Source organism: Ixodes scapularis, unplaced genomic scaffold (genome assembly GCF_016920785.2).
Source record: "Ixodes scapularis isolate PalLabHiFi unplaced genomic scaffold, ASM1692078v2 PGA_scaffold1__304_contigs__length_218370807, whole genome shotgun sequence".
NCBI lineage: Eukaryota > Metazoa > Arthropoda > Arachnida > Ixodida > Ixodidae > Ixodes > Ixodes scapularis.
This window is the reverse complement of record NW_024609846.1, coordinates 157,942,403-157,964,302: the sequence shown is the minus strand read 5'-3', so window position 1 is coordinate 157,964,302 and position 21,900 is coordinate 157,942,403. Positions and strand designations below refer to the sequence as shown.

The window sequence follows — 21,900 nt, the reverse complement described above, 5'->3', positions numbered from 1 at the left end:
TGTTTTAAGTCCAAAGTATGCTTTTACGACAAAAACTCGGGCAGCTTCGTAATGGCTCCGCTAGATGCCGTCAGCCGGGGTGTTGTATTTTGGTTTTTATCGGAACTAGACACTGATCTGTGGGGCTAACAATATTTAAAAAAAAATATTTTATCCTGTTTTTTATAGCCATCGCAATACAAATCTCGGTTCAGTCTTGTCTAAAAACTTCAGGATTTGGTACCGTTACGTGTCTAGTGGTCAAAATTGTACAAAATGGCGGCAGCCAGAGGGTGTCACTTTTGCCTGGTGAACGGGATATCAGTTTATCGCTGCGAGCCCCTCTACGTTGTTGGGGCGCGAGAAGTCCATATGACAGGGAGGTTACAGACCTTGGACTATGTTTTGCCTCCCTAACCATGTTTAAGCGCGGACAATTCCAACTCCGACTTTTTTTTTTAATGTTATGATTGGTGAACATTTTATCCCTTTGATTCCTCCATGTAAGAAAATCGTGCAGGTGTATATGGTTGGGAACATTTTCAGCTTATGTCGTAAAATGAAGCAAACGTGACAAATGACGCGGAAGCGATACATTCGGGTGGTACAGGACATATAAAATGTTGTGTCCTTCAGAGGTTATATCCATACTTAGACTGTGGAACTCCGCAGTTCCCAAGTTTTTTTTTCTACATTTTTATTTTTGACTTTGTTGAAATTGCTGATTTATTGCTAGGGTGACGTCGCTACTTTGCCAAGTTCTTTTTAAAGCAGCCATCGAATATTTTTCTGGCTGGCAATCCCAGATCAGGTAGCGGCGATAGATTTCATGAAAATAAACAAAACCGCTTATTTTCCGGCTTTTTCGCTCCAATAAAGCATATTTCCATGGATTGGGTAAATAGGAAGCAGCCGCCTCAACAAAAAACGCCCTTTCGTTGCTGAATATAGGCGGCCCTAACTAACCCACCCGGAAACAGGGGAAACCCCTCAAACCATATCCTCCGTCCCAGCAATGGGAGACGCTGGAAAGCAATACCGCGGCAGCATGCACGCAGCAAGCTGGCAGGACTGAGACCTACAGAGAAAGGCAACAAACAGCTCACAGCAGCGCCCATGCGTCAGCCCACGGCACCCCAACAGCAAGAGCCCCGCAGGTCCCAAGAAACGCTCTCAACCGCGAGGCTTCTGGCAAGCATCCAGAGAGCCCTCCCCGCTGGCAAGCCTGTCGCGAAGAGCCAGGGCTCCCACCCTAGGGGAGGGCACGGAGGCGGTGCTTTCGTAGGGGGGCACCCCGAAAAGCTCCCGGGACCCATTGGAGGGTGTCCCGCCCGAGGACGGGCCTTCATCGCCGGAGGGCCGGACCAGGAGGAGGCCGTGGCCTCCCGGAGGGCCCTGTCGACACCTCGGCGAGAAGGCGCCAGACAATGGAACTTGTCGACACGGAACGGTCACCTCACACGTTCAGCATCGCGGCCCTTATGGCAAGCCAGCCTGGAGAGGCTTACCTGCACGGAGCCGTGGCCAGGGCAGCACCGGCGCCATACCAGGGGGACGTGGCTGCTGCGTCCAGGGACTGCTGTCTCGCCGACTGGGGTGCTGGGCCCAGCTACGCGGCCGCCGTGGCTCCTTCAGCGAGTACGCCGGTGAAAGATATGGAAGGTGAGGTTGGGGTTCTCTTTGCTCGCTCCCCTCGCGCCGGTCTCCCCATCTCGGGTCTCCCGTGTCTGTCGTCGGCGGATGAGTGTCTCTGTCGTTGTTCGCTGAGTACTGTCTGTGTGTCGTCTATGCGTGTATCGCGGTGGCGTGGGAGGGTGGCGGTGAAACGCGAAGTTGTTACGCGTCTTGTGGGTGTTGTTGAAGAAGTAGCCCCGGTGTCGTAAGGGGGAGAGGGAAGCTTGGCGTAAGCGTTTGCGACGGTACAATGAAACCTCGAAAAATTGCATTATGTAGGATATAGAAGGATTGTTGGGGAAAAAAGGGTAAAGAAGAAAGCTCGCAAATATGTATCAACTTGGCTGAACTGGATCTTGTTCAAAGAAAAGTGGTGTATACGCTGTGTTTGAAGAGTTCTTCGGGAATCTGTATGGTCATTAGAAGTTCTGGAGAGCACGTAATTAAAAGAGGGGGAATTTCTGAAGCTTAATGAACACAAGTGCTACATCATGGTTAGTTTTTACTTGTTTTTCTAAGCCGAATAATCTAGTCACGAGGAAAGACCTCCTTAATTTCGCAGCTAACTGGCGAAAGTTTATGCAGGTAAACAGAAACCGCACGATCAGTAGCGCAGAACTAAAACCAAAAAGTGAAAATGGCAAGGACCAAAATTTTACCTTAATGTCGATTTTAACTTAACTATAGTTTGTTGCAGGTTAAGAATATCAAAACAAGCGCCCCCCTTCTTACCCCCCCCCCTTTTCTCTCTAAAAAAAAAAATAAGCCCTGTGCTCGCAATGATTAGTTTACTCGCCTTCTCTTCAATGTTCGATCTACTAGGGTGGAAAGGGTAGAGGTTGTGAGCTGTGCTTGCCCTGATTTCCTTAACCTACAACATACTACAATCAATTAAAAAGTCTAGCTAGACCGTGTGGTCAATAAAAGAAGACAACCTCGAAAATGCTTTAAAACTAAAACCCCTTAAAATTAACACTTCTGCTATGGCCATGACTCATCGGCCTCGGATGAGGCTGCCCAATAAGAATGACATTCAAACAGACGTGTACGTAGTTTACCTACTCTACTCAAGTTACTGTATAGTTTAACTACTTGTCTGAGTAGTTTAGTAACTTTCAACTACATTTTGATTTCGGTAATTAGTAATTTACTTAAATTTTTTTTCCGAGTAACTTCTACTCAAATTACAAATTACTTTCGAATTTTAGTGATTATTTTGCATATCAAAAAACATTCCTGCACGAGAGAGATAACATGTTGGAAGATCAGCTGATTTTTGGATTAAGGGGCAAGCGTGTGACGTAGGAAGGAAAAGGGGGGGGGGGGCAATTTCAAGGGTCCGTAACTCCCTAAAATTTTTAAAAGCCCCCCCACTGCAACACCCTGCCACCAGGAGCGGAGAGCGGACAGACGCGTCGCAAGAGAGAGCGATTAACTGCGGGGTTAGCGCCGAAGACTGGCATTTCTTTTTGTCCCGATGCTCAAGAAGACTTGACGCACTTGAAAAAAAGGGCTTGTTCCCGGTTTTCCGCAAGGTAGGAACTCTCGCCCACAAACAGGAGGTGTACAGATTGCATCATCACTTAAAGGAGGCAACAAAATGCAGCTTCCGCTCTGAAGCTCATGTGGTGCTCCCGTTTTTCGTGCTAAACTTGAAGAATCGCGTGCTATATTGGCAACGCAAAAGTGACCTCTTTGCATTGCCTTTCCTACCAAAACTGAGACTATGCAGGCCTTCCAAGATTCAAAGATCGTTCGAGAAACCTTAGAAATTCCCCCAATGTTTTTACATAAAAAATAATAATAAACTTGAAGTAAACTCTTTGAGCATCGACTTGTAAGTAGTACTTTACTAAAGTATTTTGCTTATATTTTCAGAGGAAAGTACGATTTCAAAATACATTCCCCAAATTAAAAAAAAAAAAATCGCGTATCGTCATGCGAAAACGCGCTATTGTCTGTCGAGGCGTCATCTGGTGATTTCTTTGGGTGAAATAATGGCGGCTCTAAGACTGATACAAATAAGTGCCCCATAAGTTTCTTGTGTTAAATAGTTCGTCAACGAGAGTAAAGCAACTCCTCTGTGGCGACGTGACTTTATCCAATATTCGCTGTCATTCCCCCCCCCCCCCCCCCCCCCGGGCCAAAAAAACAACAAAAAACTGATGCACCTTCAATACTTTGAAATACTCTGCATAGGGGATAAAACGGCATCATGAAAGTTTGTGTTAAAAAGTGCTTGTACTTTACTTTGAAAGTACATTGTATTTGTATAGTACTTCTCCAAATACATGGCACCCGGTGTACTTACTACTTTACTTGAAGTACATAACGTCTCATTTACTTTGTACTTTCCTTCAAGCACTTTTTAGATGTACTATACGCAACACTTTAAACAAGCAAATGGTATCTGTAAAATCAAGCTCAGGCAGTGCTAAACCTCAAAGTAGAAATGATACATCAGCAGTAGATCATTGACAAAAAACCAAAAAGTACGAAACAATTAAGCACGCAGAAGCAGAAACAGGCATTAAAGCATTTCTGTGAAACACAAGCAGCCATACTTGGCTAGCAGAATTTCGTTAACAGATCCAAACTTGTGTACGTGTACTTGTGTACTTGTGTACTTGTGTGTAAAATTATAAAAATAACTTCAAAAGTTATTCGCTTCGTTTTTTACGGTAGTTAGTCATTTACTCAATTACTTTCTATTTGAGTAATTTTTACTCTACTCAAATTAATTTTGCGGCCAATACTCAGTAACATAACTTAATTACTTTTTCTAGTAACGTGTACATGTCTGCTTTCAACCAAGTAATATTGAGGATTGATAGAAAATGTTGAGCAAACAAAAAACTTAGTGCAGTTTCTTGTACTCAGTGGTTGACAAACACGTAGCGTACTTTTATTAGGGGCTTACTTTTCATGTCAGAAGAATATAAAACCTATCCGCTCAATTGTCAAAGGGGGCGCAAAAGTGTTTTCGAATCAATAACATTATTATATGTGTAATTGCAATCGCATCTGATGTTGCTTTTTGCAGTCGTGAAGTATTCGGGTTATAGTAGTTTAGTGTAGTAATCTATTTACACTTGTAAACTAATCTCTAAGGGACAGAAAAGGAGCAAAAAAGTAGCAACGGCGCCTTTTCCTCCCTTCTAATGACGCGCCCTTAAGCGGACACGAGACGAAAGAAAGAACGCGATGTTTATCTCATTTTCCAGGCAGACTGGAGAAAAGTTCCGCCCTCCCGGCTCATCTTCTTTCAGTTTTGTTTTTTGGTCACGTCGCACGCATTGTTTAATAGACGCCGTTGAGCTGAATCAGCGTTGGCAGCGAATGCCGGTTGTAATCCAGTCTCCTGTCCAAACACGCAGGACAGCTTGGTGGCATTGACGTTTTTACCACTCATTTTCTCAAACGAGCAAACGAAGCCGTTAGAAGCAGCGGAGTTCCGAAGTACTGCCAGCAGTGCTACGTACACTGGGCTACTAAGATGGCCCACTGATCTCTACTAAAAAGGGCTGGATGGCACATTGCTGCTCTCCGAGCCTGGCGCAAGTGAAGCCCCCGGAAGTTCGATGCTTGTCCCGAAATTCGGCCGTGTGCTGGGCTTCCTAGTGCATTCAGTCGACATTTTGGTCCATGCTTTTTTGTGTCTTTGATTTGATACTCTCGTCCTGAATTAAATCCCGAGAATAAAGCATTTTAACGTGCGACATACGCACACTTGATCAACTAGACGCTCGAAATTTTCACATCGAATGGCTTCTATAGGAGACTTCTCGGGTCCGCATGCGCTGCTACACCACAACAAGCAGGCTTTCCTGGGATGACAAGAAAAAACCCAGCGCCATGAACGCTGTTCCAACCAGCACTCGGAAGAGTTAAAAAAGCTGTGAAGTGCTCACTTTCGGTACAGGCCGCTTACTTCCGCTGGCTTTATACCTGTCTGCTAAATGCGCCACGGGGCAGGGAGACGGCCATCTGAAAATGAAAATAACATTGGTTTTATTGTTATTATAAACCTGCTAGAAAGTTCAATTACAGCAGTAAAATTTGTTCATCACAACAAAATATATTCACAGTAAAGGTTTCATATCAGAGGAACCACCAGCATGTTTCATCGAGATTGCTAAATTAATCAAGGTTCCCTCTTTAATTTATACGTGGTAGCTTTAAAAAAAAGGTTTCTAGGTCAGCACCTATGAATAATTATGCGATGCCAAGATAAATAAACTTTCCCAGTTTATTTCGTCTAAATTTAAGGTAATGTTTTCACGAGGGAAATGATAAAGGAGAAACGAAGTCAAGCTTATTACCAAAATATGAGCGTGTTGATTTTATCTCGATGCCGAATCAATCAAGGACGAAAAAGGGTGCCTCTAAGATGTTCAATTATTAACGTTCGGGTGAATGAAAAGAAATGCAAATTCTTTATATCAGCCTTGTCCTTTTTGTCCTCTGTTTGATGTTTAGTCAGTAGCAAGTCCATTGCTTACAATTTGCACATAAACGAGTAGAAAAATTGCACATTTATTATTTACGCTTTAAGAAGATCATGACGTGGTTATTTTTGTCACATCGATCAGCCGTCTTTTCGAGCACGTATGGAGCATGACACTTTCCATACGCTGCAAGGTATAAATTGAAAATGACCGAAATAGTTAGTGGGAGAACATCGTGGTTGTTCCCATTTCGCTAGTGATTTTTTTTATATATGATATTGATGTCTCATATAAATTGCCCAAAGTTTCAGTGATGCTATAATTCTACTCTATTTCCGGGTGCAAGCAATCTATATATACCAAATTAATATAGTGGCATGGTCACTACTTGTACGCTGTCAGCAGCATGCCTTGTACACTTGTTGTAACTAGTGGATATTTTTTGTATAATGTTTCTCGGGAAGTTTAATTCAGGAAAACAATGTGAATTACAATATATCTTGATACTAGGCACCACATTCAAAAAGTAAATAGATTACAAAAATGTTTTTTTTCTTTTTTTGACGTGTAGATTTCCAACTAGTCATCACGCTGATCAAGCCACGGCTGGCTAGGAGCATAAAAGACTAGCCTTATTAAACTCCTATTATATGGGGAATACACCGCATAAGATAAAAACTTTAAAAAAATGTTAACTTTCATATGTGTTGCTTTCGCTGTGTTTTAAACCCTAAGATAAAATTGAGAATTGTTTCGCTTTTCACGTCAGCCTCAGAGGCAGTCAAATCCCGTGTCCCATAAAATAATAAATCTGAGAACTTAAATTGAAAGCATGAGTATGAGCCTGGTTTTAAAAATTGAGTTCTTGTATGACGAACAATACAGCGATTTTAAAAGACGCAATCTTGTACCCTCCTATTTGATGGCACTGAGCCCAGCTTTTAAGCTACAGTGTAGTCATGCAAAAAAGTACTTCACTTTATTTTATTTTTAATTAATGTTATTTTACAGTACACGGATGACAAACAGCATAGTTCTACGTTTCGATTCAACCTCAGTGGTCAAATCTAGTGGCCAATGAAATACTCCATCGAAACATTTCAGTTAAAGGCAGGAGCATAACCCTATATTGTTCCTTTTTTTTTTTTTTTTTGAACAAGAGATTGTGCAAACAGAGCAGTTTTTTTTTACGAAATTCGTTTTCTATTGGTACTGGACGGAACAGTTGAGGCAGGATCTAATAATTAAGGCACGCCCTTTACTATTTTAGATTATAATGCTCTTTCAATAAGAAATACTATATCTCTTTTTGTTTTCCTCCTCCTCGCAGCATGCCTGTTGACAAGCACCAAGAACCGTCCCAGTCTCGCCGAAGCCTATCGAAGTTCCACCGAGTTCTCAGTCTGCAAGGAGGACAGCAACCCAGCCACCAAGTCGGACGACGACAGTTCTTCGGTGCACGACGCCGGGGGCGCGACCGCAGTGAGCGAAGCAGGCCCCGCGCTGCTGGCCAGCCTCGCCGAAGAACCCAAGCCCCTGCACCCGAAGCTCGCCAGCGTCAGCGCAGCTCTCGAGATGAAGGGGCTCTGGGACGAATTCAACAGCCTCGGCACCGAGATGATCGTCACCAAGGCCGGAAGGTGAGTGGGGAAAACAAAGGACAGTGATTGCATGTTTTGCTGATTAACGCAGAAAACTTTAGGCGCGCGGTATGGAGAGAGAGTAGCCGAGTGTTTTCTTTCATTGAAGTTCCGAATTTCAAAGCCGTAAATAAATTGAGCGAGTCTCTTTCATTTTTGCATCAATTGAACTAGAGTGAGAGAAACTAGGTTTTGTTGCGTAAAATATTCTATTTAGTCAATGATTTTAACAAATGTAACGCTTCCGCTCAGTAGGTCAATCAATCAATCAATAAATCAATTTTTTCCTTAGATATAGAAGTGCCAACTTTTTGTTCATTATGGCGCGCCTGTAGTTGATTTCGACTATGTTACTACTATTCTTTTGTTACATTATTGTACTAAAGAATGCTCGGCAATGTTTAAAACAGTCCATCAGGAGCTCTAAGCTGGACACTGGGCGAGAAAGTCGTCAAGATTTCTGAAAGGCGCCATTGGCCAGCCCCAAAGTCAAGCGCGGCTGGACAACCTCAGAAATCTCGCCTACATTCTCGCCGAGTGTCCATCTCATTGCCCCTGGTTTCGCACTAATTAATCGATTTAATCAGATCGTCTAAGTTTACATTAATCGGCACCCGAATTATCTAGAGAAAAAGAAAATGCAGTTTGCCACGAATAGTTTAGTCCAGACTTCAGAGTTAGCAAGGCTCAAATCCTCATTAATTTGATGAGGAATAGACAGATTTCAAAAGTCAGTTTGGCTTCGCAGCCGCTGCCACAATGCATCATGGGAACTTTGGTCTTTCAGCACGGTGCGACAACCTCGCCGCTGCTTTGTGCGTGCGTCTACTGTGCCAACTTGCCTCCTGGTGACTAAATTCATGGCAGCGACACGCTTAATTGCGCCAATCGCGTGTTGAAATCGTTCGATTGAGGTTTCCCCAAGACCGACCTCTGAGACACTTCCAGGGTGTCCGAGAGAATGTGAAAGGAGTGTTACTTGCCGATGAGTGTAGGTTACTATACTCCGTTTCACTTAAAAGATGGCCTTCAATGATTTTTTAAGTGGTTTGAAATTTGCGCTGAAGCGGACATCGTCGAACGTACGCTCTAAGAAATGTCTGCGTGTCTACTTGCCCACAAAGCACTCGAAGAGCCAATAATTGCGATCTAGGAAATCAGCTCAGCGAACAATGAGGCGGAACATCCGTTTAGACTTAGAAATTAAGTCTGCGCTGTGGCATTACGCAATGCAAAGCGTCGTGCTTGCATTGTGTAATGCCACAGCGCAGACTTGATTTTAAGGTCTGAAGATGTTCCGCCTCATCATTCGCTGAGTTGATTTCGTATAACGCAGATATTGGCTCTTCGAGTGTTCGGCGGGTAAGTAGAAGCGCAGGGATTTCTTAGAGTGTAAAAACATGGAACAAAAATGTTTTTTTTTTTTTCGGATACTGAAATTATTTTAGGAGTTATAAGCAAATTAATATTACAAAGAGAAAGCAGAGCATTTTTGCTCCATGTCACAGTCGGAAAAACTCAATGACTGGACGGTTGGAGCGAAGCGGCTGGCCAATTGACTGAGGGTTAGGTTCATGGCTGCCGGCTGCGCCGACGACGTGCACGGATCGTCGCCTCGTCGTCAAAGCCCCTTGCATTAATGTGAGATCAGGCTCCAAACGCGATCGGCCTTACCCATGGACCTGGGCTCTTTATACCTAGAAGTTGGCAAGCCCAACGCGGGTAGGAGCAGAACAATGTTCGTCTTCACTGCTCCGCGTCCCGTCATAATACAGCGCGGTGGGATCAAAGCAACAATTCGGGGCCGGGATAGGTTTGAGAAGAAACAAAAAAAATGGTGGGAATAACAACTGCAAATAAGTATTTATTTTCTATCAAATGTCACACAGAAGTCCGCAAAAAAGAGATCACAATGCCGCGTCCGTCAAAGCATACGCCGGGGCCGGCTTAGACAAATTTGATGCCCTCGGGATTAGCAGCAACCTTCCACCAGACATGTACATGTTACTCCCCAAAAGTAACTAAATACCTTACTCGTTACTTGCTCAAAAAGTAACTGAATACGTTGCCCGTTACCGATTCACAAAAAGAATGCGTTACTTGACCTCAAAAGTAGCGAGTTACATTTCTCGTTACTTTGACGACTGCTTTTGTTTTATGGTTTAGTAGTTATTGCACTTAAGCACTAGCTTCCTCTCCAAGTTTGCTTCAGTTATGTTTTCCCCGCTTGCTTGAGGATACATGTCCGGCGACGCTGAAGAGTCGTTCTACAGACGCGCTCGAAAGAACGGCAGGGTTGTGCTTCAGCAAGAGCTCGTCAATCTGGGATTTTCCTTTCTCCTTTCTTCTCTCTAATTCTAAAGTTTGAAGTTGACAATGGGTTCTGTGCCTTCACGGTGTTGGAAACTTCCGGGTTTACATTCGGTGCGTACATGATTTTAGAAGGTTCAACCAATGAAAGGACATTCCCAGCTGTAGAGTTCGGCTGACGTGTTCAGCGATAAACGTTGCAATACTGTCATACTGTTTAATAGTTGTTTTTTTCAAGTTACCCATCTGCCTTTGTAACAATAGACGCACACTCAGGTTAGAATTAAAACGAGTCTTTTTAAACGTTGTTGAACACGTTACTTTCCAAAAGTAACGAAATACCGTTACTCTTTACTTGGTCTTACAAGTAACTACCGTAAGTACGTTACTCGTTCATTTTCTAAAAAAAGAAACTAAATACGTTACTCGTCACCAAAAAAAGTAGCTAGGTAGAAGGAACTTGTTACTAGTAACGCCTTAAGTACATGTCTGCCTTCCACATTGATTTACATATAACATCGAAGGAAGCGGATGATATCTAAATTTCGCCGTTTACGCGTTCGAAATTGTAGCGCGCTCCGAAGAAACATTCCGGGCTCCAACGGGATTTTCATTGCACACCGCTTCTACATTCGGTATTTGTTGTTTCGAGCGGAAAGGGTTGCCGGCGAGTTACAACTTGCACATGATCATACATGGCTCTCCTGAATTGTAATTAACTCTACCTATGGTTCGTCATCGAGCTTCAAGCTTCGGTTGGCACCATGTGAAAGCGTGTCCGTCTCGTTAGGCATATATGAAGCTTCTCGGGGTAGTTCGTAGAGCCGTCCACGTACAGACTCGCCCAATCGAGCGTACGGACGTTTGTACACGATCCAACACAAATAGAAGGAAGCACCATACTGAGCGGCGAGAACAGTACACCACACACGGCATATTCAGATTACAGAAATAAGCGTATAGCCCAGGGGGACTCCGAGCGTTTTGGCTAAAGGGCAGGATAAGGGATTTGCCGCTGTCTGGAGGGCCGGAAAACAAGAAATTATATATTAGAAAAAATAGATAAGCACTCCTGGATAAGCATTTAAATGCAGAGCTAAAAATTAGAGTCAAAATGTAAAAAAAAAAATGTAAATTGGATGAATACATCTACTTTATATTGATATTTAATAGTTAGCTAATTATGACATTGCAGAATGTTTTGGACCCAAACGCCCACCTGGTATAAATCAAAGCTTATAAGAACTGTGCAATGTCACAATAGGACAGGAGACGGATGAGAATGGTAGAGCTAATGCTGACAATATGCAGCACCGCAGTACTGGAGATACGACACAGGACACTAAGCACATAAACATGGGAACGCAAAGAAGTTTTAACGTGCGTAGTGACACAGATATAAAACAGGGGAATAGGAAGTACGCCGCTGGTGGTGGCAACTTCCGACGAATAATATGGCCAGATGACAGGCCTTACGATAGACAGTGTTATCTTGTTTCTTCCGGTATCTTCGTTCAAACGGTTGGTGCGCATTGCAGTGCCGTTTCTTTACACTGCAACGTTGAGCTGTTTTCGTTTTTTTTTTTTTGCTACCCGATCGGATTAAAATATGACGCGCTAATATTTCCCGGCCACTACTATATACTTGTTAACCGAGTAGTCCGGAACCACTAATGAGTCAATAAGATAAATAGGCGGGAAGCTCAAATGTCACTAAGAAGGGGGGGGGGGGGGGGATCCTTTAAGACTGGCTGCAGCCAACGGTATGCAACCCGATGGAGTCAATCAATAAGCAGCGACGAAAGTACATCGTCACCGCGCTCGTCGTCTTTGTGCGTTTGCCGTCACCGCGGCTAAACCAATCGAGTACACAAACACACACACACAAAAAGCAGAATCACGGCGTATTCACCGTGCGTGATTGGTTTAGCCGTGGTAATATAGCCAACGCACAAGGAAGACGAGCGCCCAGCGCCGTGACGGTGCAGTTATGGCGCAGCTTGATTGGCTCCACTGGGTCTTAGCGTCGGCTGCGGTCCCAGTGCGAAACAAACTGTCTATAAACTAACACACACCGTTTATGAAACAGTCAGCGTTTGCCCACACCGGTTGTAGGTACTTCGGCTGCGCAGAAACCAGATCCGCGTGAGAAGATTCGTCTGCGCATGCGCAGTGCCGACAGCAGCGCCACCGCAGTGCTTTGCCGTCGGAGGGTTGAATTGGGGTGAGAAGAAATGTTTGGTAAAATCAACGCCTCTATATACTACCGTCACTGTCGGCTTAAGAAACGCTGGGTGTGGTTCATGACACTCACGTATATATGCCCCGTGCCTCGTGATTGGTTCTTTGTCGTTCTTTTCGACTAACGCTGCACTCTGATTGGCTAACGAGCGATTATAAGACTTTCGGTGCTCGCCATGTCCCGAGTTCCTTAAGCCACCGGTGACTATGCGGAGAGCAAGTCGTCTGCTTCTTGCGCAGGAGTTGGGGTGACGTCAGAACGATGCCGAGCTCTTATTGGCTGACTGATTGGCCTCGAGGCATCTAGCAATGAGGTTTTCTCACTATCCTTTCAATGAAAGCCCATCAGAGCTCGGCGTCGTTCTGACTTCCGCAGACGCAGACGACTTGTTCTCCGCGTAGTCGACCGCCGATGATAGGCGAATATTTGATAGGCTCGAAGAGGAAACTAGACATCGAAAGACAACACTTTTTAAGTGTTTGTTTCGTATGCGCGTAACTTGTGGGACAACTGTGTAGCAGTATAAAGTAAAGTGTCCTGTCACGAAAAGTTTCAAGTTTATAAAGTAATCCTCCGAAGAGTCACATAAAAATGCGTAGAAACGGTAATGATAATTAGTTGGTTTTCCGAGTCAAACAAAGAATAAAATACCTCTAGTACTCGGCTGTGAAAAAAAAATATTTAAAAATTCAGTAAGTATTATTCTAAAATAAAAATGTGAAGGAAAAAATAAACATATTTTTCTTGCGTGCATTCGTTTTAAGAAATCGCTCCTTTTCCTAACAAAGAGGCATGCAAAAATATGAAGTAAGTTTACAGTGACATTCCTTATAAAAATTTTAAGAAAGAAACTCTGGAGACTGGCTCCACACATTATTTTATCATTCAGTGATAGCTTTCCTCAGTCAAAATATGACACCAAAAAATTTAGACAGATAACTACACTTGAAATTTGAAACTGCTCCAACTTATGTAGTACCAACATGTAAACAAAATAATTTATAAAGAAATATTTTGTTATAGGGGCCGTGCAACAATTTTGGTTGGAATATTTCTAACTTTACGCAAGCTTACTGGACCACACTCGGATACAAGTTAAGAATGCGCAAAAATAAACACCACCGCACACAAACCACGGCATCGAATCATTCCGGGGATCAACCAGAAGAAGGGGAAGGGGGTGTCGGTGTTGCAGGAGTTCCAGAACAGTTTCTCCCGGAGAGGAAACAAAGAAGGGGGGAAAGAGTAGAGAGATAAGAAAAATTCAGGATGAAAATAATAAAGGGAACGGTAGTTATGATGATAGAGCGACGAATACGAAAGCGCGAGTACGCACGTACGCACATATACACACACATACACACAGATGCGATCGCTTGGCTACAACAGGGCAGGGGTAGTCTGCATACATGGAAGTAATCCGTTACAAGTAACGTGATTACTAGTAATCCGTTACATTTTTTTTAATTTAGCAAGTAATCCATTACTCTTACCGACGATGTATTTTCTAAATAATTCTCTTACTTTATGAGTAACAAATTATTCGCAATTACTCGTTAAATTTCTAACATTCGGCAGAAAGAAAAGATATGGTGGGAGAAAGGCGATGCAATTATATCCGCGCTTCTAACACGGCCCCACAAGATGCGGGTTCGTGGCGAAGGGAGGGCTGGCCAGGGAGAGAAAAGGAATTTTCGAAAAACGCGACAGCGCAGTGTTCTTAGCAATCTAGTGTGTGTATGTGTGTGTGTGGGGGGGGGGGGGGGAGGGAGGGTAGGGGGCACTAATCCCAGTGCACCCTCCCGTGGCTCGGGAGAAGGGAGACACAGGAGCCGTGCTTTGACACAAACACGCAGTTAGGTGTTTTATTGCCCAGCGCCTTCGGGACAACCGGACGAGCTGGTCCTGACCTTCGCTGCATGTTTTAAGATCAGAACGGACGTATTCCAGGAACCGTTAGCTAAGCCGGGAAGTCAAAGCACGTGTGTGTGTCTGTATGTGAGCGCGTGCGTGTAGTCCTGTTGGAAGGAGGGAGGGACGTACTCGAAGAAAATTCTTCGGGCATATGCGGTGCCGGTGACCAAGCCATGACACCGACACGTCGAAATGCCCCCATTTAATTTTTTCTTATTTGAGGATTAAACGCGAAGGATGCAACGAGAGCGAACCAAATGCGGCCGGCCCAACCACGGCCCAACCAAGAGGGACGTTTTGAGAAAGGTCCTTTTGAGAAGGTCGAAACGAGAACGGCCCCAAATGATAACCGCCCCTCTCCCCTGTCTTGCTTTTGTTTTTGTTGTTAATTGTTTACTGATGTTTCCGCCTAAGCGCTCCCACCCCGCAAACACACAAAGAACATCGTGGGGCCTGACCCCTGTTCACGCCTGATTGTTGTGAAAGCTAAATACTGCAGGCCAGCCAGCTAAGCGCTTTGTGCCATCTGACTTCCCACTAGCGGGTGCGTGAAGCAGAAGATGCGTCGGAGATGTGACACCGGCAGCTTATTGTAACAGCAAAATTGTATTACGAACTCTGCTGTCAGGAACGGAGATCGCCCTAAAACCATCGCCACTTTCGACGGCAAGCAATGAGCAGGCAGGGGAGCGCTGCCAGTGGCTTCAGACCCTCAAGCCGCTTTCTTAGAAATGAGAATGTAGAAGGAAGTTCCAGTTGGGGACGATGTGGTTTTTCGTTAGCGAACTGCGCATGCGGGGAGTTAGACGGAAACTTTGGTGAAAGGGAAAGGGTCAGCAGGAGACAAGGGTTTGAATAAGCAGTGGCTGACATGGGCACTCAAGTTGAGAGAGAAGAGAATGGCTGCAAACGTGTGAGAGTCGTGGGCGCGTGCTACTTACTAATGATGATACCATTTCATAATATTTTAGCAGCATACTCAATTCAGCTGTGATTTTGAGCATTAATATTTCAATTTGGTGAACAAGAAAACAGAAGTCATTCGGTCGGATAGCTACCTTCACCAAACAGCAGTCTTCGAATTGTATCCAAAAGCAAGTAGAGCATTTTGTTCTCACTACTTAACCGTTTAAATTAACAAAAATAGCCCAATAGCAACATGAAGCAGCCAGTGCGAGCATGTGGTAGCGATGTTCTGCAGTACGCCAATGTTGAACTAGGACTATTTAGAGTGGTGTGTGTGGCCTCCACCAGGCGTTAGTGAGGGTAACGTCCAAGTCTATTCGTCTTATGTTCATGTGATGCAACACTGTCTCGGTCGATCAGCGCAGCACCCATTTATCTCAAACACTAGTTTAAGTCATTTATTATTTCATAGATGAAGAAATAATAAAACAATTAAAACTGGGACAACACAACCGCATCTTTCAACCAGCAACAGACGAGTAAAATTTCCACAGCGAGCAGCCGACTATACCCAGGAGGGAAAGGGGAGAGAAGGGGAGATAAAAAACGCGAAGTGCAAGTCAGAGAGTTGGGTTTATCTTGGATTTTAGAAATTTAGCCTCAGTTTTCGTCAGCAGGAGGGAAGGATTTGACACGTTGTTATTTGCTGTGGTCATGGCGATTGACTCTATGATCTTCTGCCTCATCTGCTGTCATGCCCTCCCCCCCCCCCCCCCCCCCCCCCAGATTTTTGTTTCATCAAAGAGTTGATGACAAAGCGAACACGAACGGGCATGTGTGACTATGGGATCATAGGAATCTGGAGAGGCCTTCGAAACTTCGTTGTGATGTTCCCGGAGTCTGTGATTGGTGCATCTGCCGGTCTGACCTATCTATTGATGGCCGCAGCTCAAGGGGATGGAGTAAACTTTCTTCTCTTTGCATGGAATGAATTTCTTCTCGTGTTTAACAGTGCAGCTAATCGGAATCCAATTGTTGTTCACTTGTTGACAGAGTTGCTTAAAACGCATGCGGCACGAGAAGACAACATTCGTGTCGAACTTTGAGGCAATGGATTTTATCCGGTGGGCTGAATTGTGTACGTAAGGAATGACGGCGAATCGGGCTTTCTTTTTTGTGGCTGGTGACTGGCGATCAGGCCCGCGGATCAGCCTTTCCATTACTGATCGTAGAAGGTCGACGGGAAACCCTGCCCTGACGAGCCTCATGTGCTGGAATTTGAAGCTATCTTCTGAAAGATGATAATGAAAGAAAGGCCATCAATACATTGGTCAGACCGGCAGATGCACCAGTCACAGACTCCGGGAACATCATAACGAAGTTTCGAAGGCCTCTCCAGATTCCTGTTATCTCATAGTCCTACATCCCCTTCCGTGTTCGCTTTGTCATCCCCTCTTTGATGAAACAAAAATCCTGGGGCGGGGCATGACAGCAGATTCGGCAGGGAGATCATAGAGTCATTCGCCATGACCAGAGCAAACAACAACGTATGAAACCCTTCCCTAAAGCTGACGAAAACTGAGGTTGAATTTCTAAAATCCGAGATAAACCCACCTCTCTGACTTGCACTTCGCGTTTTTTTTTATCTCCCCTTCTCTCTTCTTCTCCCCCCTTTCCCTCCTTGGTATAGTCGGCTGCTCGCTGTGGAAATTTTACTCGTCTGTTGCTAGTTGAAAGATGTGGTTGTGTTGTCCCAGTTTAAATCGTTTTATTCTTTCTTCATCCATGACTTGAACCACCACCTTCTTCTACCAAGTAGTATTATTTCATAGATTCGACACCCTAAAGTTCTTAACCTAAACATATGGGAAATTTTTTATTGAGTGATTTGATCCTGGTTTTATTTTAGATGAGGCGATACCGTATTTACTCGAGTAATAGCCGCACTATTTAGGAACAAGGCCCTTGTGTCTACTAACCCACAGAACACATATACAGTCAATCATTACGTTGCAATAAATAACAAAGCGAATAACCAGATTGAGAACACGATTCTCTATACAAATGCAATCTTCACAGATGGTATCTTCGGAGGAAGTTGTTACCTCTCTCCTGTAAACAGCCGGAATCATGCTGTAGATCGCGGTGATTGGCAATCTGCGTGCTTTGCGGAAAAGCGAACCCTCAGGTTTTCTTCGTAAACAGTAAAGTAACGAAGTAATTAATCGATTACTTTTTACGGCGAGTAATTTGTAACGGTAATCAGTTGCATTTCAAGTCAAGTAATTGTAATTGTAAATAATTACTTTTTTTCGAGTAACGGGCACAAGTCTGGACCTTGTTCCTCTGAAATGTATCAAAGCGAACTGTTAGAGCCTGTTGACAGGTCGGTTGCGGTCGGGAAGTTGAGAAGTCGCTAAAGCATACGACGTCGGCGTGCGTATCCAGAGTGGAATACAATGTCGCCTATTTACGGTGTCGCAGCGCGAAATGTTCTAAGCTTGTGAAAACATTTACCTCGCATTACCTAATAATTATCACAACATAAAAGTAGACCTTGAATCGTTTCTTTTTCATTTAAGGTTGTATGCCGTGGACTGTCTGCTACACCTATTTAGCGCTATTGGTGCGTAAGCGCATTAGAAGGGCGTTCTTTGCACGAGACACTCTTTTAATAATGCAGAGCTAATATTCCGTTCGCCTACACTGAAAAAAAATGGCGTGGCCCTTACATGCCTTTTCACATATACGACACCCCAAAAGTTCAGTTCGACGTCACTGCGCTGTATACGTCGAACTGACAGCCCCAGATTTTACGAGAGGCTTGATGACGGTACGATGTAGAATATATAAACAGCTAAGGTACGTATCAAAGACTACAGAAAACAAACACGGAGGTTTTGCTGTAGGAGCAAGAAAACTTCGATCACTATGTTTGCGATCAGACACACTTTCCTTTGCTATCTTAATAAGTTGTACAGCTCAGTTATCAAGCCGCTCGTGAAAGTCGGTAGGGTCGGTTCAACGTCAGGGGGCTTTGGGTTCAACGTCAGGGGGCGTCCAACTGAAGCTTTGGGGTGTAAGAATGTACGTACCTTCTTTTTTTGTGTGTAGAATGAGCCAGATAGTCTATGTAAGTCCTGACAAGGCAAAGCGAGTCCTCGAGATTACAGAACTTCGAATTGAGGGGGCTCGGTTATGTGCCTCTCCAGCCAGTCGATCAACTTCGGTGCGACGGTACTGTGAGATTTTTTTTAGAAGATAATTTGTAGTTTTAAGACAATTTTTATTTGTCCGTCACGGGATCCTGGTGTAGCAAGTTTACTCGGTTATATGCGGGAATCGGTAATCACAAGAATCAGTTGTGTATCCCACTGCACTTGCATTTCAGCAAGTGCTGACAATGCTTTCGTGATGACCTCCATGTCTGCAGATGATGATGATATCAGGTTATCAATCTGGCCACTCCACTGAATGTGTATTGTTGTTGCGCTTTGTCGACCTCAGTGCACTGAGCCGTCGATGTCTAGATTTTGAGTGCTCCCGGGTACCGCAGTGCAAGAGCGATTTTTCGAAAAACAATGTCTAGAATGGCGTTCTTTTTTTTTTTTTCTCTCAAATATCTGGCATATGTTTCTAGTACTCGAATGTGTGCTGGCACCATGGGTGATGATCTATGTATGCCGGTGGTTTTGCGCTAAGAAAAAAAATGGGTTCATGAAATATACTGTTCGTAAAAGGGGGGTTGAATCTGGACTCCGTTTTGACTTGCTACCGACTTATAAGTGCAGTTGTTTTTTTTTATTTACTTATGCAGTCATGTAAAATTATGTATAAGATTTCTGGTGATGCAGAGGGGTAAGGGCAGTGTGTCACTCTCAACATACACTTTTTCGTTGGATGATGCTCGGTGGAGGACCAGTGCCTCACGGATGCCTTGGCGTTGAGTGCGTTCAAGACGAAATACTTGGGTGTTAGAAAGCAGAGCGTACACATTGGAGGGAGTAGATAATAAATTCCATTACAGAGGTATTGTGAAACCGGAGGTTTGAGGAGGGCGAAGTTTGCTAGGACTGAAAGCCGTGGCGACAGATGGCGTTCATAAATTTACTTGACGTTGTGTGGCTCTGGTGCCTGCTTGAAGTTTTCCCTGAAACCTCGCATTAAGCGGAGTCCGAGGAAACGTTATGTCCTGAATTGGTGAATCTTTGTAGTGTTTCAATACGAACCTATATTTGAACACGAGCGCCTTTGAATAAGTGAAAAAGGCATATGAGCAGTCTTGCTTAACAAAACATTTAGTCCGATTGCAGCTAGAAATGGTTGAACAGAGATCATGACTGGTTGTAATGATCGACGAAGTGAAACGCGTCTCGAGTAACTGGTTCATAGGCATACGTCATTTGCGTAGAAGGAAATGTTGATGCTTAGTGGTCCACGTGGTATTGCTTTTGGCAGATCAGCCATGGCGATATTGAATAGTATTTGGCTTAGGGTGGAACCTGGAGGTAGGCCTTTGTATTTTTAAGAAAAGCTGCTCGTTGCATTTCCAAAACAAGCCTGGAACTGTCGACAAACTAAGAAATAACCAAACATTTTTCTTTTTTTTTAACGCAGCCCGGGATGCCTTTGCTGGTAACCCGCTGAAGAATGATTGCAATATTTACAGTGCGAGAGGTTCCTCCACGTCAAAATGTATTACAGGGGTGATTTGTTACAGAGCTCTTGTATCTTCTAGACTGCTGAGATTGTATGAAGATTATTATCTGTCGCTGACAGAGTCCGACGAAAACTTGTCATCTATTTAGGTATTTAGGAACCTTATGTCAAGCGGTTTTGGATTATGCGCTCCGTCTATATAAGCAGGTGTCATATGATGGCTTCCCGGGCTTCAGGACTGGTACGATTGTGAATAAGTTCCACTCTTTGGGAATCTATTTAAATTTTCGAATAACGTTAAACGTTTGTAGTAATGCAATTAAGCTGTTGATTGGCAGGTTTTGAAAAGCACGTGGTGAGATATGCCGTGTCGTCGACATTGGCCGAGTGCTGCTGTCAATTCTACTTTCGTTAAATAATCGTCAAGAACATTGCATACGTCCACCCTCGTTTGCACGGGCCAAATCTTCTGCGAGTTCTTTTAATGATTTACTCCGAGCGAATTCATGAGTCTCAAAATGTCGAGGAATCGAATACGCTTCCATATATCAGTGTGCGTAGTGCGCGCTGAGTTCTTCACAGACGTTCCATCACTGTGACCGCCCTAACACATTGTAATACCTTCAAAGTGTGATCAAGATACGATTAAATTCCGTGCGATTGAATAAACTATGGGGATGTCTTAGATGACGCTGAGCTCCCCGACGAGCAGCAGTGAGGCTCAGCTGATTCAAGTCTGAAGGCTGGAAGTATTCTGGCAAATGAACGACTCCTGTCTTAACGCCATGGAGTAGAGTATGTTTGTGATAATGGGAACATTGGAGCTTCTTTGCGAAGTTGCGGAAGTCATCTCAAATAGTAACTCAGTACCATTTCTTGTTTGTTTTACTGCCTCCCGGCAGAGTTACACAAACAGGGAAGTGATACTGCCCAAGGTGTCCGAGGCAGTTTTTTAAGTGCCTGACGGTTGGATCATAGGATGGTGGAAAACGTTCAGGGCGGCCTGTAAGAAGTCAGGCCGCCAGTATTAACAATGTAAAGTTCATTTGCCATAAATAATTATTCGAGCCTACAACCTCGGCTGTCAATTGATTCATTTCCTCAAACGGTTTGGTGTGCGTTAAAATCATCATCACGAACAATCGAACCAGTTTATGCTGCTTGCACCAATATTAGAAATCGTCCGTCATGCCAGAATCCTTTTCCGGTTCGTTGTAAATTACTATAGCCGTGATGGTGGACTTATTAAAAAAACATGTTTACAGCGGTAAATTCGGCACTATCAGTGTTTAAAGAATCAATTGAAAATTTGGGACTCAGGTAATTGGTAATGAATGTACAAGGCGGTATGTACAGCCATTAGGGAATGTGGAGAATGAAGGATCACGGCAAAGCTTTTATCCTGATAATGAATGGTTTTGTTGAAGCTGAGTCTGAGTCCAACGAATCAAGACCTCAGCATTTACGTGACCATGGAGTCAGGAAATTCATCAAGTCAAGAGATACAATACGAATGAAGAGGTCCAAGGAGTCAAGAGGTTCAATATTGCATCTTTAGATTCGTTGGATCTCTTGACTCTTTGTGCTTAATTATTTATTTGTTTATTTATTTATTTATTTCAATACTCTCATGACCATTGGCGTTACAGAGGGGAGCGGGGGTATACAATACACGTAAAACAAGATAGCACAGAATAGTATACACATTAAGGTGGCTTATTACAACAAAAAAGGTTAATAAAGGCATTTTTTATATTTTCAGTATCCGCAAATTTTATTACAAGGTTCGGAAGGTGATTCCAATTTAAAGGTGTGTTGATAATAAATCAAGTATAATACAAATTGGTCCTGTAAGACGGACCGCCAACTTTTTGACTATGGTCGATGCGCGACGACAATTACTATGGTGGTGTTAGTATAGTATTTGCCTCATTTATGGATTGTTATATATTTTGTGGAACAAGCACAACTGTCGTTGGGAAAGGTTAGGCAATAAGTGAATTTTTGTCTGTTACACTTACGGTGAAGTGATAATTAGAAACTGTAGACCAACTCATGTTTACAAACAAACCAAAGCGCCCCTGGAGGACCCCACTGGCGCCACGTATGCGTGATGAAGTGTGGGCAA

At 43.8% G+C, this 21,900-nt stretch overlaps 1 protein-coding gene across 1 annotated transcript in view; it reads left to right on the top strand.

Moving 5' to 3' along the window:
* The first annotated feature begins 1,307 nt into the window (after positions 1-1,307).
* LOC8027374 (T-box transcription factor TBX1-A-like) overlaps positions 1,308-21,900 on the top strand; it is a 68,923-nt gene continuing 48,330 nt past the window's right edge. The window contains exons 1-2 of the mRNA XM_029995389.4: positions 1,308-1,641; positions 7,432-7,741. Of these exons, the coding sequence (XP_029851249.3) occupies positions 1,407-1,641; positions 7,432-7,741 (545 nt within the window). The 5' untranslated portion in view covers positions 1,308-1,406. The remainder of the gene's footprint in view (positions 1,642-7,431; positions 7,742-21,900) is intronic.